Source organism: Anguilla rostrata, chromosome 13 (assembly GCF_018555375.3).
Source record: "Anguilla rostrata isolate EN2019 chromosome 13, ASM1855537v3, whole genome shotgun sequence".
Classification (NCBI taxonomy): Eukaryota; Metazoa; Chordata; class Actinopteri; order Anguilliformes; family Anguillidae; genus Anguilla; species Anguilla rostrata.
The window spans coordinates 3818405-3835894 of record NC_057945.1 but is presented as its reverse complement, the minus strand read 5'-3'; the positions used below and the strand labels follow the sequence as shown (position 1 = coordinate 3835894).

The following is a 17490-nucleotide window of genomic DNA, read 5'->3' as shown; positions in this document are numbered from 1 at the left end:
GATAGCTTGCTCATAAGGATATATATATATATTTTTTTTTTTACCCTAGCTTATATCATTTTATTAATAGTGCTAACAGTAATCTGCTTGCCTTTCCTGTAACCTAACTGACTGATTGTAGCCTACTGATTCTCTATTGTGAATTCATAGTGAGAAAGATCTGTCACACATCACAACAGAAGATATCAACAAAGTACTTGTGAACTTCTTCAGTAATTTATATGTAAAAGGACAAATCCTAGTAGGTCAGCATGGAAAACTAAGACGATGTGATTCTATGATGCCAGCACCCCGCGAAAAAGCGCTGTAGCCTCCAGCTCACCCTCTTACATATCCCAATTTAACCCCCCGTGCGTAAGCGGTGGCTCGTCAGAACTTCCTGGGGAACTGCAAAAGCACTCTTGATGTGTCCTAAACATTATGGAGCTCACTGTATGTTCTAGTGAAGCCGAGGCGTGAACGTTGGACGAACCACCCGTTTAAAACGTTTTCGGATGTGGGCCAACGGGTCAGATGACTCGGTTAACCACATCCTTCACTGGGGCGTGCAGTCCGCCCCCGTTTATCGACACCAGTCAAAACCGAACTGAGCAGAAAACGTATCGATGAACCGGGCAAGCGACAGTTGAATTTGAAGTGGGAGATGAGGGGACATTTTGATTAGCAGCCAAAAAAAGTAACATTTTTGAAAATTCCAGTTCACATTGTGAGTTTTAATTTGGAGAGTGATTTGCTAGCCTGAAGTGTGTTAACGCAGCTTTCTTTTCTTGTTGACACGCTAAAGGCGCGTTAACGCGCTTTGACGTGTGAACACGTAACCCGTTGTGGACCCTTTGGCGCTCCGTAGTTTTCAGGCCAGCTGAAGCACTGTTTGCAAGTGAAGCTAAAAGTTTATGGAGGCTGACTGCATTGAGTATCTTTACGGTGGTCACGTGGTCATGGTCAAACGGACGGAGTGCAGCACAGTGGGTAAGGAACTGGGCTTGTAACCGAAAGGTCGCAGGTTCGATTCCCGGGTAGGACACTGCCGTTGTACCCTTGAGCAAGGTACTTAACCGAAATTGCTTCAGTATATATCCAGCGGTATAAATGGATACAATGTAAAAATGCTATGTAAAAGTAGTGTAAGTCGCTCTGGATAAGAGCGTCTGCTAAATGCCTGTAATGTAATGTAATGTAGTTTAATATTGAACAAGTAATAGCTCCGTTTATTTCCCTCTTTGGGTGGGAATGAAGCACTTGGAACACGTTCATGGTTCTTCAGAACACAACAATCCTCGAAAAGTATCCCTTCGCAATAAAGATCACGTAACTTCACCTGATGATATAAGCACATCTACTTCAGCATCTCTACTTTAAAAAAAAACACTTCAAAGTGCATTTTGTGTGAAGCACAAGATCAAGACCGTAAACCAAAACAGGAAATACAAACGGGCCTATATTATTTGGCCTGTGGTTTATATTAAAAAAAAAAAAAACAAACCACGGGTGGCCAAATATATTAACTGAATTCATCTCTGTGTAGAGACAAATTCAGTTAATATATGTGCATTTATTTAATAACAGACCAAAGTATAATAATTTTTTTCAGTTTCTACCAACAATGACACAAAAAGATGAGTTTTACTTTGAAAACTTAGACAGGACTTTTCTGAAATAGCCTACTTTGGGTTTAATTACAAATAAACAGATAGATGCTTATCCAATCATTTTGCAAAGTGGGAGGTGGAGGGGTAGTTAAATTGACTGAAAACGTATCTTCTTTTTATTTTTTTATTTTTTTAACCACAGGTAGCCTACAGCCTACCATTAGCCTGTAGCGTAAGTAAAATGGGCAGTAAAGCTCCAAAAAAATATGGCAAAGAACAATGACTTAATCCTGGATGTGTAGAGCCAAGTAAACATTCTGTGTCAAGATTATTCCCTGTGAGAAAAGGCTGAGAAGCTTAAGATTTCCAGGTGTAGTGTTCAGTACACGCTCAGAAGGGTCCTGCTGATGGGCAGTAACGTTAACAGGAGAGGACCAGGAGGAAGAAGGGTAACGGTGCATTCGCACTGCGGGCAACTCAGAGCAAGAAACAAAAGAAACTGGGCAACTGAGCGACCAAAGTTGCCCGAAAAATGTTGCCCACTTTTTAACTTTTCACAGGCATCACCCGTCAACAGCCAATCGACAGTTTTGGGCTTCCTATTTCTCCAATCAATATGATACCATTTAGCAAATTATTGTTCCGCTCAGTGAGGAAAAATGGACAAACAACTTATCATTATGCTACAATTGCACCCGGTGTTATACAATGTTTAAAAAAAAAAAAATTAAAAAAAAAAGTTCAAGTTGTTTGCTAGCTAGCTAGTGAGGGAAATATGGAGAGATATATGGCTAACAAGATGGCAATTACAAATATTTATCAGTGCCCTGACATAACTATAGAAACATACGGAGATGATATGTGGCTATATGGTAAATATACGTCTTTGATTATGCCATTATTTCTCTTCAATAATATGTTGTTGCATGAGACCACTAAGAGGATACAATGGGAAGCTCCTGCCCCTCCCTCAGCCTAGTAAACTTGAGCAATCCATCAACCGAGGCCCTAACCCTAACCCTAACCCTAACACTGGAACCGGATCGTTTGAGGCCTGTGATTGGCTGTGGTCAGTTAGTGAGAGAGAGCTCTGTGCGGGGTGGAAGGTCGTGGTGTTTTGGCACGTCACCTCAGTGTTTTTTGGCCGCGGTCCAACGCCTGCCCGGTTGGCGTATCCGTGGGAACGAGACCACGCCCCGCCACCTGCTCTCTGTGCTGGAACCGTGCATTGCTGCGTGCGCTGTGACATCACACTGCTGCCCGTGCTTCTGCTTTTGTGAAACACCACCACAGGTTCTGTGGACACACCGGACACTCTGTAATCTTAACAGTGAAAGTCAAAACATTTCGATTTGACGCATCTTATGAATATTCTGTTTTATGATCTAGTGCCTGAAAACTCCTGTTACTGACCAGAATCTCCTGTTCTATAGTTTTGAAACAGAGAGGAGAGAACAAAAGCAGAGTTGCCTCTCTTATATTACTGGTTTAGCTGATGTTGGTGCCATCATTGAGGAGTCTTGTGCTGGTACAAATGAGGAGCCGCTGTGCAGTTCTTAGTCCTTTCTGCTTTCATAACACAGGCCATTACTTTACAATTATTACAGTAGTGGTGAATATCAGTGTTACTCAGGCATACAAAATGCAGTATCACCAAGAAGGAACAGAGGCCCATTTATAATCAATAAGTGTAATATTATCCTGACAAACAAAAAATGTATTGTAACGACAAAAGTTACATCTGGACAGATAACCTATTTGCACAGCTATACATATATCATTCTCCAAAAGGAAATTAGAAGAAACATACAAATAATGGTTATTTAAAGGGCTGAAGAGGTGAGTCTTCAGTTTGTGTTGGAAGATGGGCAGGGATTCTGCTGTTCTGACTGCAGTGGGAAGATGGGCAGGGCTTTTGCTGTTCTGACTGCAGTGGGAAGATGGGCAGGGTTTCTGCTGTTCTGACTGCAGTGGGAAGATGGGCAGGGTTTCTACTGTTCTGACTACAGTGGAAGATGGACAGGGCTTCTGCTGTTCTGACTGCAGTGGGAAGATGGGCAGGGTTTCTGCTGTTCTGACTGCAGTGGGAAGATGGGCAGGGTTTCTGCTGTTCTGACTGTAGTGGGAAGACGGGCAGGGATTCTGCTGTTCTGACTGTAGTGGGGAGATGGGCAGGGTTCTGCTGTTCTGACTGCAGTGGGAAGATGGGCAGGGATTCTGCTGTTCTGACTGCAGTGGGAAGATGGGCAGGGTTTCTGCTGTTCTGACTGCAGTGGGAAGATGGGCAGGGATTCTGCTGTTCTGACTGTAGTGGGGAGATGGGCAGGGATTCTGCTGTTCTGACTGCAGTGGGAAGATGGGCAGGGTTTCTGCTGTTCTGACTGTAGTGGGAAGACGGGCAGGGATTCTGCTGTTCTGACTGTAGTGGGGAGATGGGCAGGGTTTCTGCTGTTCTGATTGCAGTGGGAAAACGAGAAAAAGAGAACTTAGTTCTCAGTTGTTACCAGCATAGTTACCAGCATAAATGAATCCAAAATAAATAAATAAAATAAACTGAAAATGATGTGCATCCTTCTTAGTGAAATCGCAGAAAGAAATTGAACATATATCAAAGCCCTGTAGTTGTGGTGTTGAGTTGTATTGTTAATATCCAAAACACTTTTTGTGTTTCTACTTTTTTGTTACAAATATTCAATGTATGTGTTACAAAGTGGGACTTTTTAACACAGAATGTTTTGTCCTTAACTAGGAGGTATGATGTGATTAAACGCATCTGTTTTGAATGTAGCTCTGTGAAGTGAAGGCTCATGTTGAAAGCCGTCCCTGATTGGCTCTGCTCCGTTCCCCCTCCCCTCCTCAGAGTATGCAGCGTGCTGCTTCGTCGGACGCGCTCAGTAGCGCCACCTACAGCTCAAGTCACGCCCAGGCCCGTAACTCCGCCCCCCTGAGGATGAGCGACCCGTTCAGCCACTCCCGTTCCATGATCCTGTCTCAGACACCGGACTCCAAGGTAACGGTCGCCGGGGAAACCGCATCAGGCCCACGGTGATGGGCTAGGCCTGCCTGTCAGGGTCTAACACCCTGCATGTTCCTGTCTCTCCCCCCAGCAGTGCAGGGACCTCCCCTGTCATGTGACCTGTCTCTCCCCCCAGCAGTGCAGGGACCTCCCCTGTCATGTGACCTGTCTCTCCCCACAGCAGTGCAGGGACCTCCCCTGTCATGTGACCTGTCTCTCCCCCCAGCAGTGCAGAGACCTCCCCTGTCATGTGACCTGTCTCTCCCTCCAGCAGTGCAAGGACCTCCCCTTTCATGTGACCTGTCTTTCCCCCCAGCAGTGCAGGGACCTCCCCTTTCATGTGACCTGTCTTTCCCCCCAGCAGTGCAGAGACCTCCCCTGTCATGTGACCTGTGTGGATTCCCCCTCCCCCCCCAGCTCTCCAGAGAGTTCAAAGGGCAGCACCCCGGTGAGGAGTTTACACACACAACACACACACACACACACACTCACGCGCACACGTACACATGCACACACACACACACTCACACTCACCCCTGACACGTATACACCCCCCCGCCACACACACACACACTCACACACACTCACGCACACACACACACACTCACGCGCACATGTACACATGCAAACACACACGCACTCACGCGCACACACACACGCACACACACGCCCACTTGTTCCATATTTCTCTGCCCTCAGTGCCCCCTACACTAATCTTAGCCACCCTGTCTCCCTGAATAAAGTGCAGGAAGTACAGGAATACTGATAACTGAACCTCAATAACAGCCTCAGTTATTTCAGTAGCATCCAGAGAAGCATTAAATCTGATACTTTATTTGAAGTACCTTCACCCTTGAGACACCTGTAAAATTCTGGAAGTTTCCGTGCTACTTTAAACAAGCATCTGTGTTCAGCAGTATTCAGTACATAGGTGTTCAGTTGTTCCATGGGTGCACATGTTGATTAGTGACTAGTTTCAGCCATCTCCAACAGAGTTCAAAAATCTTAGCAGCATTTACTGTAAAGAGTTAAATTCTTTCAAAACATGCTTGACTAGAATCTGGTTGATAACAGTATATGATCTGCATTAATATTAGAATGTCCTGATAATAAAATTTTGTAATTTTATGACAGGACATTATGATAATCAAAATTTGTCATTTATAATATTGAAGTTCTGTGGTGGCGCTGACGGTATGAATCATCAATATCAGGGTACTGTGAGAATAAAATATCATGATTCATTTCTGGGTGCTGTATTGGAATATTATCATCATAAATTCCAGAGTAATCTTACTACTGAGTGTATTCTGACTGTGTTTCCAGGAGCTTGAGAAGGCTGGCCTCTTGAACAAGACGAAGATTGCTGAAGGAGGCAGGAAGTTGAGGTAACTGAATTTCCTGTTCCAGTTCCTGTTAACAAGGTCGTGAAGTTATGCCCCAGTGTTTGTCTGTATCGTGGTTTCATCACGCTGGATCCGTGGCAAACTGAAGACTTCATTTAGACATTACTGCTGGAGCCAGAATGGCACACACAGGACAAACAAGCTTTTCTGAATCATTTCATCAGTTTGACATGGACCAGATACACATCTGTTTCTAGCACAGTCGGACTGTGCATCTGTCTGGTTGTGCTGTGTGGGTCTATGTAACAGAGCAGTGTGTGTATGTATCAGTGTGTCAGCGACTGTGTGTTTGACTGTGCGGATGCTGGTGTGTTTGAATGGTAAATGGTAAATGGACTGCATTTATATAGCGCTTTTATCCGAAGCGCTTTACAATTGATGCCTCTCATTCGCCAGAGCAGTTAGGGGTTAGACTGAAGACACTTGACAAAGCCGTGGGTTTGAATGGCATCACACTGCAGACAACGCTTTTCTGAATCTTCATGTTTGACATGGACCAGATACATCTGTTTTGAAGTGTGACTGGATCTGTCTGGTTGTGCTGTGTGGGTCTGTGTAACAGAGCAGTGTGTGTATTTATCAGTGTGTCAGCGACTGTGTGTTTTGATGGTGCCCATGCTGGTGTGTTTGAGGGTGCGGACCCTGGTGTGTTTGAGGGTGCGGACCCTGGTGTGTTTGAGGGTGCACTGGTGTGTTTGAGGGTGCGGACACTGGTGTGTTTGAGGGTGCACTGGTGTGTTTGAGGGTGCACTGGTGTGTTTGAGGGTGCACTGGTGTGTTTGAGGGTGCGGACTCTGGTGTGTTTGAGGGTGCGGACGCTGGTGTGTTTGAGGGTGCACTGGTGTGTTTGAGGATGCGGACTCTGGTGTGTTTGAGGGTGCACTGGTGTGTTTGAGGATGCGGACTCTGGTGTGTTTGAGGTGACTGGTGTGTTTGAGGGTGCACTGGTGTGTTTGAGGGTGCGGACGCTGGTGTGTTTGAGGGTGCGGACGCTGGTGTGTTTGAGGGTGCGGACGCTGGTGTGTTTGAGGGTGCGGACGCTGGTGTGTTTGAGGGTGCGGACGCTGGTGTGTTTGACGGTGTGGATTCTGGTGTGTTGCAGGAAGAACTGGAACCCCTCGTGGGTGGTGCTGGTGGGAAACAGCCTGGTCTTCTTCAAGGACCCCAAATCCCAGACTCCTTCCAGCTGGGTAGGAATGCAGTTACCTTCCTGACAACATTCTGTAGATCACGTTCATCAGGAAATACCCTGCCTGGCCAAAAAAAAAGTCGCACACTCTAATATTTCGTTTGACCGCCTTTAGATTTGATTATGGTGCGCGTTCATCGTGGCATTGTTTCAACAACCTTATGCAACGTCACAACATTTATTTCCGTCCAGAATTGCATTATCTTGTATTGACGACGGAAAAGTCGAACCACCTCGTAAAGTCTTCTCCAGCACATCCCAAAGACTTTCAGTGGGGTTAAGGTCAGGACTCTGTGGTGGCCTATTCATGTGTGAAAACGGTTCCTCATGCTCCCAGAACCCCTCTTTCACAATTTGAGCCTGATGAATCTTGGCATTGTCGTCCTGGAATATGACCGATATGTGCCGAAGAAAAAAATCCATTGATGGTATAACCTGGTCATTCAGTACATTCAGGTACTCAGCTGACTTCATTGTATTGCTGCATAATGTTTCTGAGCCTAGACCTGACCAATTGAAGCAACCCCAGATCATAACACTGCCTCCAGAGGCTTGTACAGTGGACACTGTCCAAACAAATCCAAACGATTTTTTTTTGGCCAGGCAGTGTACATCAGCTACTATCGATAAATAATTTAAAAAAAGTATACATTCATCTTACATTTTAACCTGTAGTACCTGGGAGGCTTACTATTGGAAGTGAATAACAAAATAATAAATAAATAAATAACATAAATCCATTTAAAAGTGATTCCAAATGTCATTTACACAATAACATAGTCATAACTGACTTCATAACAAATAGAGAGCTGGACTTGCAACTCTAAGGCTGTAGGTATGATCCCAGGACCTGAGGGAGGTACCTGGTGTTTATACACGGCCTTTTGTGTCTTGGTGATGCTGCGAGCTGATGTTTTCCCATTCCGAAATAAGTGATTGTAAAGCGATGTAATTGGTTCGGTACATATCCAGCCGCGTAAGTGTCTGTGTAATCACTCTGGATATGAGTGTCGGCTGAATGGAAAAAAATCAAAAACAACGTGTGTGTGCATGTGCGTGTGTATGTGTGTGCGTGCGTGCGTGCGTGCGTGCGTTTGCGTGTGTGTGTGTGTGTGTGCGTGCGTGCGTGTGCGTGCGTGTGCGTGCGTGTGTGTGTGTACCACACAGAAACCTGGAAACAGCAGGCCAGAGAGCAGTGTGGATCTTAGAGGAGCGAAGCTGCACTGGACTAATGATTTATCCAGTAAGAAGAATGTGTTCAAGGTGAGAGAGTCCAGCAAAGAGAATAAACACAGCACACATTTGTCATCTAAAATCTCTGTGACATTTTCTTTCTCTTTATATGAGGGATTGTGAGCGATTAGAAAAAGTATTAGCTTTCCTTCTCCATCAGTAACTTTGAACTTTTTTTCAAAATACAGTTATTTGGGAAATAAAGAAGCAGTCATTTCTGGAAAGGTTCAGTTTGCTATTTTTTTTAAATACCTGGTGGGATGTTGGGGGCGGGGGGGCGGGGGGGCGGGGGTTCACAGCGTGTCTTTTAAACGTTTGTGCCTGGGACTAGGCACAGTCACGCCAGCCCCAGAGCGCTCACCCTTGTTCCTGGTGTGTCTGTGTGTGTGTGTGTGTGTGTGTGTGTAGTTGAGGACTGTGACGGGGAACGAGTTCCTGCTGCAGTCGGAGACGGAGTCTGTGATCAGAGAGTGGTACAGCACCATCCAGAGCGTTATCCAGCGGCTGGTGAGTCCTGCTCCTCCCCTCGCTCAGTAATGCATGAGAGCAGAGAGAAAGAGAGAGTGTGTGTGTGTGTGTGTGTGTCTGAGAGCATGTGTGTGTGTGTATGTATGTGTCTGCGTGTGCACTCATGCATGCGTGTGTGTGTGTGTGTCTGAGAGCATGTGTGTGTGTGCATGTATGTGTCTGCGTGTGCGCTCATGCATGCGTGTGTGTGTGTGTGTCTGAGAGCGTGTGTGTGTCTGAGAGAGCGTGTGTGTGTGTGTGTGTGTGTGTGAGTGTCTGAGAGCATGTGTGTGTGTATGTATGTGTCTGCATGTGCGCTCATGCATGTGCGTGTGTTTGTGTGTGTGTATGTTTGTTTGTGCTCATGCGTGTGTGTGTGTGTATGTTTGTGCTCATGCGTGTGTGTGTGTGTATGTTTGTGCTCATGCGCGTGTGTGTGTGTGTGTGTGTGTGTGTATATGTATGCGTGTGTGTGTGTGTGTATATGTTTGTGCTCATGCGTGTGTGTGTGTATATATGCGTGTGTGTGTGTGTGTATATGTTTGTGCTCATGCGTGTGTGTGTGTGTGTGTGTGTGTGTGTGTGCGTGCGTGCGTGCGTGTGTGTGTGTATATGTTTGTGCTCATGCGTGTGTGTGTGTGTGTGTGCTCATCAGGACCGGGATAACCCCTTGGATAACATCCTGCTGTACTCTCTGAGACGGGCCGGCAGTGTGGAGATGTTGGATCACAGCGGGGACGAGGACGAGGCACCGGGGCGCAAGACATCCCGTGAGTTACACTGTGGCCTCGCACCCCAAAATCCACCCCTCTCACCCCCCCCCCCCCTCTCTAAATTCTGTTACTCTGTTTATCGTGTTTGAATGACCACACATGACCACGCACAGGCATAGCACTGCCAGAGTAGCCTTAGGTGGCAGTGTAACATACGGCTTGTGCCCCTGAGGTTGCTGGTTTTATTCCCAGGTGGGGCACAGCCATTATACTCTGGAGCATGGCACTTAACTTGACCTGCTTCAGTAATTGTCCAGCTGTGTCAGTGGACTATATGTGAGAATGTAAGCCAAGTCCTTCTGGGTAAGAGCTTCTGATACATTAGTAGCTGCAATGTAAAACTTTAAATTGACAGTTCCAACAATATTGGTGTTTGTTAAATAAATGAAATTAAATGAATTTCACTTTAAAAAGCTCCCTCTCTCTCTCTCCCTCCGTCTCTCTCTCCCCTTCTCTCTCTCTCCCTGTCCCCCTCTCTCTGTCTCTCCCCCCCTCTCTTTCTCACAGTTCCCCGGTCCAGCTCAAACCTGGAGAACTCAGAGAGGAAGAGGGTGAGGAGCCGGCTGAAGAAGCTGATTCTGAAGAGACCCCCCCTGCAGGCCCTGCAGGAAAAAGGGCTTATCAAGGGTGAGCTGGACACTGCTGTCTCTCAACCAATCACAGTCTGTGCTGGGCGCTCTCAACCAATCACGGTCTCTCTCGGACTACTCCCAACCAATCACAGTCTCTCCTGGACTACCCTCAATCAATAACAGTCTCTCCAGGGCTATTCTCGGCCAATCACGGTCTCTCCAGGACTACTCTAAACCAATCACAATCTCCAGGACTTCTCTCAACCTATCACATTCTCACCAGGACTACTCTCATCCAGTCACAGTCTCTGTAGGACCATTCTCAACCAATCACAGTCCCTCCAGACCTATCCAGGACTACTCTCAACCAATCACAGTCTCTCCAGGCCTACTTCAGGCCTACTCTCAACCATGCACAGTCTCTCCAGTGTAGTCTGTAGATGTATTTTAGCTGTGAGGTTGCAGGTGCCACTGCAAATTCAGCACTGAAGAATCTGATGTGAGCTATGTCAGTACATTGTCAGTACATGTCTGTCTGTACAAAATATAAAGCATGTATGTGTGTGCGTGCGGAAGGATCATATATAAACCATGATTGCTGCATAAGTATTCTTGGAAATTGATGTTACATAGAGTGTTGTGATGTAGTGTTACATAAATGCAAATTCCTGTTTTTTCTTCTCAAACGCACTGGCTTATTCAGGGCATTGCTGAGCTCACAAAACTGCCTTCTTGAATTAAATATGAAAAATTGTATGACAAATGTTGACTGAATCCAGGCGACTGTTAATACTCTGTTCCATAACAGACTGCATGTACGCAGAGTTAATCACGCTGAAAAGGAAATGAATGATGACATTTTTATTTCTGTCTTCATTAAGTATTTCATTTAGTATTTATTCGATTAGAAACCGATGGACGTTGACATTGGGACATTGTTATAAGACCGTACTGTGATGCATTGCAACATGGCGTTAGTAGCATCTGCTCATTTCCAGTACTTCTCCCTGGAGGGGCTCTTAAATGGGGTGAAACACTGAGCATGTAGTAGCAGGTGCAGTAGCAGTAGTAGCAGCAGTAGCAGGTGCAGTAGCAGGTACAGTATCAGTAGCAGCAGCAGCAGCAGCAGTAGCGGTAGCAGTAGCAGTAGCAGTAGCAGCAGTAGCAGTAGCAGTAGCAGCAGCAGCAGTAGCAGCAGTAGCAGGTGCAGTAGCAGCAGTAGCAGCAGCAGTAGCGGTAGCAGCAGCAGTAGCAGCAGTAGCAGCAGTGGCAGTAGCAGTGCAGTAGTAGCAGCAGTTTAGTAGCAGTAGCAGCAGTAGCAGCAGTATCAGTAGCAGGTGCAGTTTAGTAGCAGTAGCAGCAGCAGCAGTAGCAGCAGTATCAGTATCAGTAGCAGCAGTATCAGTAGCAGGTGCAGTTTAGTAGCAGTAGCAGTAGCAGTAGCAGGTGCAGTTTAGTAGCAGTAGCAGTAGCAGCAGTAGCAGTAGCAGTAGCAGCAGCAGCAGTAGCAGTAGCAGCAGCAGCAGTAGAGTACAGCAGAGCAGTAGCAGTCAGCTAGTAGCAGTAGCAGCAGCAGCAGCGTGCAGTTAGCTAGCAGTAGCAGTAGCATAGCAGCAGTAGCAGTAGCAGTAGGCAGCAGTAGCATAGCAGTAGTGCAGCAGTAGGCAGTGCAGAGCAGCAGTAGCAGCAGTAGCAGTGAGTAGTAGCAGCAGTAGCAGTAGCAGTAGCAGTAGTAGCGCAGTGCAGTAGAGCAGAGTAGCAGTAGCAGTAGCAGTAGCAGCAGTAGCAGCAGTAGCAGCAGCAGTGGTCCGGTGCCCCCGGGCTGGGTTTGTGGTGACGGTTGTTGACGAGGCTTGCACGGTCTGACCGCGCGTCTCTCCGCACAGACCAGGTTTTCGGGTGCCGGTTGGAGACCCTGTGTGAGCGGGAGAAGAGCACGGTGCCACGTTTCGTCCGGATGTGCACGGAGGCCGTGGAGAGGAGAGGTAAGCCGGCCCCTTCTCTGTTCTTCCTCTGCACCCACAGCAGGGCGAACCGTTCGCCCTCTAAGGCAGTGGTAACCAATCCTGTTCCTGGAGATCTGCCATCCTGTAGGTTTTCACTTCAACCCTCATTTCGCACACCTGACTCTACTAATTAGCAGCTCAACAAGATCTCTAGCGGTTGAATGAGGTGTGGGTTTCTTATGGTTGGGGGATCAGGGTTGGTTACCACTGCTCTAAGGTGTGAGATCACAATACAGTCAGCTCCATGATGTTTGGGACAAAGACATATTTTTTCTCCACAATTTTAGATTGGTCACCTAACAGTTCACATTTAAGGGTATTTTTTATACACTTTGTTTTCACCATGTAGAAATTAAAGCACTTTTTATACATACTGTAGCCCCACCATTTCAAGGCACCATAATGTTTGGAACATGTTACTGTTATGTAAGTGAAAGTGGTCCAGTTTAGTACTTTGCATACAGTGACTGCTTGAGGTCTGTGACCCATGGACATCACCAGGTGCAGAGTATCTTCTCTGGTGATGCTCTGCCAGGCCTGTACTGCAGCCATCTTCAGCTCCAGCTTGTTTCAGGGGCTAGTTGCCTTAAGTGTTCTCTTCAGCAGATGAAACGCATGTTCAGTTGGGTTCATTTCGGGTGAATGACTTGACCAGTCAAGAAATTTCCTGTTTTTTGCTTTGAAAAACTGCTTTGTTGCTTTAGCATTATGTCTGGGATCATTGGCTTGCTGTAGGATGAAACACCGTCCAATGAACTTGGAGCCATTCACTTGAACTTGAGCAGATTAGATGGTTCTGTACACTTCAGAAATAATTCTGCTGCTGCTACCAGCATTTACTTCATCGATAAATGCCTTCACAGCATAACGCTCACCAGTGACCCCTGCTGGTCTATCAGATGCCTGCAAACCTGCCTTTCTGGCTGCGTGTGAAGTGTCTTCCTCTGACAGGTCTGTACAGGCTGGACTCGGGGAAGACTGGTGACAGAAATCACAAATGCATCTCAAATGCATGTATCAGGAATAATGTCCATGCAGCTCAAGAATAAAAATTATTTCTCCAAAGTAAAGAAATAGATTTTGCAATATGATTTACCAGCGTTTCTGGTGAATCACGTTGCAGTCATATCGCTATCTTTAGCGCAGGGCTAAAACAAAAAAAAAGCCTGCACCCACACCGGCCCTTTTCGGATAAGATTGGACACCCCTGAGGCGGATGCCCCTGGATCCTAACCGCGGTAGCGACTGTGCGTTCCAGGTCTGGAGACGGACGGGATCTATCGAGTGAGCGGGAACCTGGCGGTCATTCAGAAGCTGCGCTTCTTGGTGGACCACGGTAAGAGGAAGGGGACTGCGCCGTGGCGGAGGATCCGGGGGGCGGCGGAGGGTTCGGGGGGTGTGGGGGGGGGGCGGTTTGGGTGTTGGTGGGGGGTGTAGGAGGGAGGACGGGAGAGGGTTGAACAGAGACTCTGATGGGGTCCCGTTGTGTTGTTTCCCAAACTGCACTCTGTCGCCCCCCGGAGGCGGCGGGCGGTGGTGCGCGTGTAAACACCTGTTGCTTCTTGCAGAGCGAGCTGTGAGCACGGACGGACGCTACCTGTTCCCCGAGGAGCTGGTGCAAGGTACAGGCCGACGGACAGACGGACGGATCCGGAAAGCACGCAGCTCTGGTTAAAAACTTACAGCCTCTGTGTGCCTAGAGCAAAACTGCGCGCGTGTGTTCAGCAAAACTACACGTGTGCCTAGAGCAAAACTGCACGCGTGTGTTCAGCAAAACTACACGCGTGTGCCTAGAGCAAAACTGCACGCGTGTGCTGAGCAAAACTACACGCGTGTGCCTAGAGCAAAACTACACGCGTGTGCCTAGAGCAAAACTACACGTGTGTGCAAACCTGCACGCGTGTGCTGAGCAAAACTACACGTGTGTGCTGCGCAGACTTGGGTCAAATATTAAATTAACATCCGTTAACCCTTTAGACACCCGTTAAATTCCTGCAGATTTCTTTTTAACAAACAAAACGTTTTCCCAATTATTAAAGATATCTTACCTTGCACGACGTTTTCGGTTTTGCATTTTGATCCTGAACATTTTGATTTTATTTTATCTTTCAAAAACGGCCCTTATTGTCATTATTTTAAAAAAATTCCTCTCTTGCCCTTATGAAGAGCTTTGAGACATACTACAAAACTACATTGCACTAAATACATCGATTGCACTGATTAAGTTTAAAATAATTATTCTCGTGATTATATTGGGTACATGTTTGCTTGACGATTCTCGGGGATCTGCAGGAATGGTCGCATTGTTCCTGGTGTCTAAAGATTTTAAGTGTTTCTGTTGCTGTTTGACCCAGTCTTGATGCTCACACACTCTGAGTTTTGCTTGCTGTCCACAGTGTGCAGTCTTGGTTCTTGTGGTGCTTTGGAAGCTTGCCTCTGCAAAACTCTGCAGTTTTAACCCCAGGAGGCCATCCTTCTAACAGCACTGAGGTTTTCACTGCTCGATGCGCTGCGTGGTGTCTGGTCTGTGCTGTGCAACGTTCTTCCTGAACTGAACTGCAGTCTGCTTTAACCTGCTCTTCTCTGCCTAGAGTGACCGGAGACGTCTGCAGGTGGAGAGGGAGTCTTAATCATAACCTCAGTGTGTGAAGACCCTGTGCAATCACTGTGCTCTCGCTTTCACAATGTTCAGCCACAAGGGAAAGACGTAAACTTGCCTACTCAATTGTGATAAAAATGGTATCTGTTGAGGCTGTGTTCCAGTGTGTAGATGGGCCCCATGGTCTGGTATCTGTTAAGGCTCTGTTCCAGTGTGTGAATGGGCCCCATGGTCTGGTATCTGTTAAGGCTCTGTTCCAGTGTGTGGATGGGCCCCATGGTCTGGTATCTGTTAAGGCTCTGCTCCAGTGTGTGGATGGGCCCCATGGTCTGGTATCTGTTAAGGCTCTGTTCCAGTGTGTGGATGGGCCCCATGGTCTGGTATCTGTTAAGGCTCTGTTCCAGTGTGTGGATGGGCCCCATGGTCTGGTATCTGTTAAGGCTCTGTTCCAGTGTGTGGATGGGCCCCACGGTCTGGTATCTGTTAAGGCTTTGTTCCAGTGTGTGGATGGATCCCATGGTCTGGTATCTGTTAAGGCTCTGTTCCAGTGTGTGGATGGGCCCCATGGTCTGGTATCTGTTAAGGCTCTGTTCCAGTGTGTGGATGGGCCCCATGGTCTGGTATCTGTTAAGGCTCTGTTCCAGTGTGTGGATGGGCCCCATGGTCTGGTATCTGTTAAGGCTCTGCTCCAGTGTGTGGATGGGCCCCATGGTCTGGTATCTGTTGAGGTCTGGACTGTGGGTGGCAGTCGTGCAGGGTGGTGCACAGTTGTTTTAGCATTACCACCAGAGGGGGGGTTTCTTTTGGTTGTGATTCAGTCTTCTCATTGTGCACTAGTGACCCCTGCTGGTCGATTGGGCACCTGCAAGTCTGCCGGCCCCATGAAGTTTCTTCCTCAGACTTATTAACTGCAGTGTCACAAAAAGCACAAAATAACATAACATAGCATAAAGACGAGAACAGGCCATTCGGCCGCCATTTTAGACACACTGACGTTGCGTTTCAGAGGAGAGTTGCTGCTGATTGTCATTCTTCCAAACTGAGCGCTGAGAAAGGTTTGTAATTCCAATATGGGGAGGAAAAACACAGTAAAAGGCAAAACAGGTTTTTACCATTTCTGAATAAGGAAGGCGCCATTCCACACTTTGCTTTCTTTTGCTCTTTATTTGTCATTGTGTAAAAATGATGGTTCCCGATTGCACAGGGTTTTCCATTTCTTGTATTACTGCAAAGTTTGTGTTTTTTACTTGATTTCAGCTCGCAATGTGTTTTGCTGCGTAGGTGTGGCTGAACACAGGCAGTGTGGGTCTGTGTGACAACACAAGCTGTGTGGGTCTGTGTGGCTGAACACAGGCAGTGTGGGTCTGTGTGTCTGAACACAGGCAGTGTAGGTCTGTGTGCTTTTCTCTTTGGTGTGTTTCTCTGACAGACGGCTATTTCTCCCTCTCACTCTTTCACTCACTCTGGAGCAGGCCTGCTCTTCCTGTTGCAGCTTCATGTGTAGCTCCTTCTTGTTCTTTATGAGTTGTTAAGAAATTTGTCACTGAATTGGTTTATCCCCCTTCCCCCTCTCTCTTCCTCCCTCCCTCTCTCTCTCTCACCCTCCCTCCACCTCTCTCTCTCTCACCCTCCCTCTCTCCCCCCCCCCCCCCCCCCTCAGAGGAGAAGCTGAGTCTGGAGGACAGTCAGTGGGAGGATATCCATGTCATCACCGGGGCACTCAAGCTCTTCTTCCGTGAGCTTCCGGAACCACTGGTGCCGTACGGCTTCTTCACCGACATCATGGAGACCGTCAGTGAGTGTGTGTGTGTGTGTGTGTGTGTGTGTGTGTGAGAGAGTGTGAGAGAGTGTGTGAGTGTGTGTGTGTGTGTGTGTGTGAGTGTGTGTGTGAGTGTGTGTGTGAGTGTGTGAGTGTGTGTGCGGTGTGTGTGAGTGAGTGTGTGTGTGTGTGCGTGCCGTGTGTGTGTGTGTGCGCGTGCGGTGTGTGTGTGTGTGTGTGTGTGTGTGTGTGTGTGGGAGTGTGTGTGCGTGAGGTGTGTGTGTGTGTGCGTGCGGTGTGTCAGTGTGTGCGTGCGGTGTGTGTGTGTGGGAGTGTGTGTGCGTGCGGTGTGTGTGTGGGAGTGTGTGTGCGTGCGGTGTGTGTGTGTGTGCGTGCGGTGTGTGTGTGTGAGTGTGTGTGTGTGAGTGTGTGTGTGTGTGTGTGTGTGTGTGAGTATGTGTGTGTGTGCGCGTGCGGTGTGTGTATGTGTGTGTGTGTGTGTGTGTCTGTGTGAGTGTGTGTGTGTGTGTGTGTGTGTGCGGTGTGTGCGTGTGCGGTGTGTGTGTGCGGTGTGTGTGCGGTGTGTGTGTGCGTGCGGTGTGTGTGTGTGTGTGTGTGCGTGCGGTGTGTGTGTGTGTGTGTGTGTATGTATGTGTGTGTGCGGTGTGTGTGTGTGTGCTAGTGTGTGTGAGTGTGTGAGTGTGAGTGTGTGTGTGTACAGGTGTGTGTGTGTGAGTGTGTGTGCACAGGTGTGTGTGTGCGCAGGTGGAGTTTCTGAGGGCTTCACTGTATCATTAAAGCCCTTTAGCTCACTGTCCCCCTCAGGATTAACTGGGGGAGT

The 17490-nt window shown here is 47.5% G+C and overlaps 1 protein-coding gene across 5 annotated transcripts in view; it reads left to right on the top strand.

Moving 5' to 3' along the window:
- Positions 1–17490, top strand: part of arhgap9 (Rho GTPase activating protein 9) — a 56680-nt gene that overhangs the window by 32909 nt on the left and 6281 nt on the right. Inside the window, exons 7-18 of one of the 5 annotated variants that reach the window (XM_064305989.1) lie at positions 4450–4599; positions 4970–5053; positions 5932–5993; positions 7114–7201; positions 8368–8463; positions 8842–8940; positions 9596–9710; positions 10221–10340; positions 12172–12270; positions 13550–13627; positions 13860–13961; positions 16551–16685. In XM_064305989.1, the coding sequence (XP_064162059.1) occupies positions 4450–4599; positions 4970–5053; positions 5932–5993; positions 7114–7201; positions 8368–8463; positions 8842–8940; positions 9596–9710; positions 10221–10340; positions 12172–12270; positions 13550–13627; positions 13860–13961; positions 16551–16685 (1228 nt within the window). Of the gene's footprint in view, positions 1–4449; positions 4600–4966; positions 5054–5931; positions 5994–7113; positions 7202–8367; positions 8464–8841; positions 8941–9595; positions 9711–10220; positions 10341–12171; positions 12271–13549; positions 13628–13859; positions 13962–16550; positions 16686–17490 lie in introns of all 5 variants that reach the window. The other 4 variants (XM_064305988.1, XM_064305991.1, XM_064305990.1 and 1 more) reach the window with 4 other exon arrangements.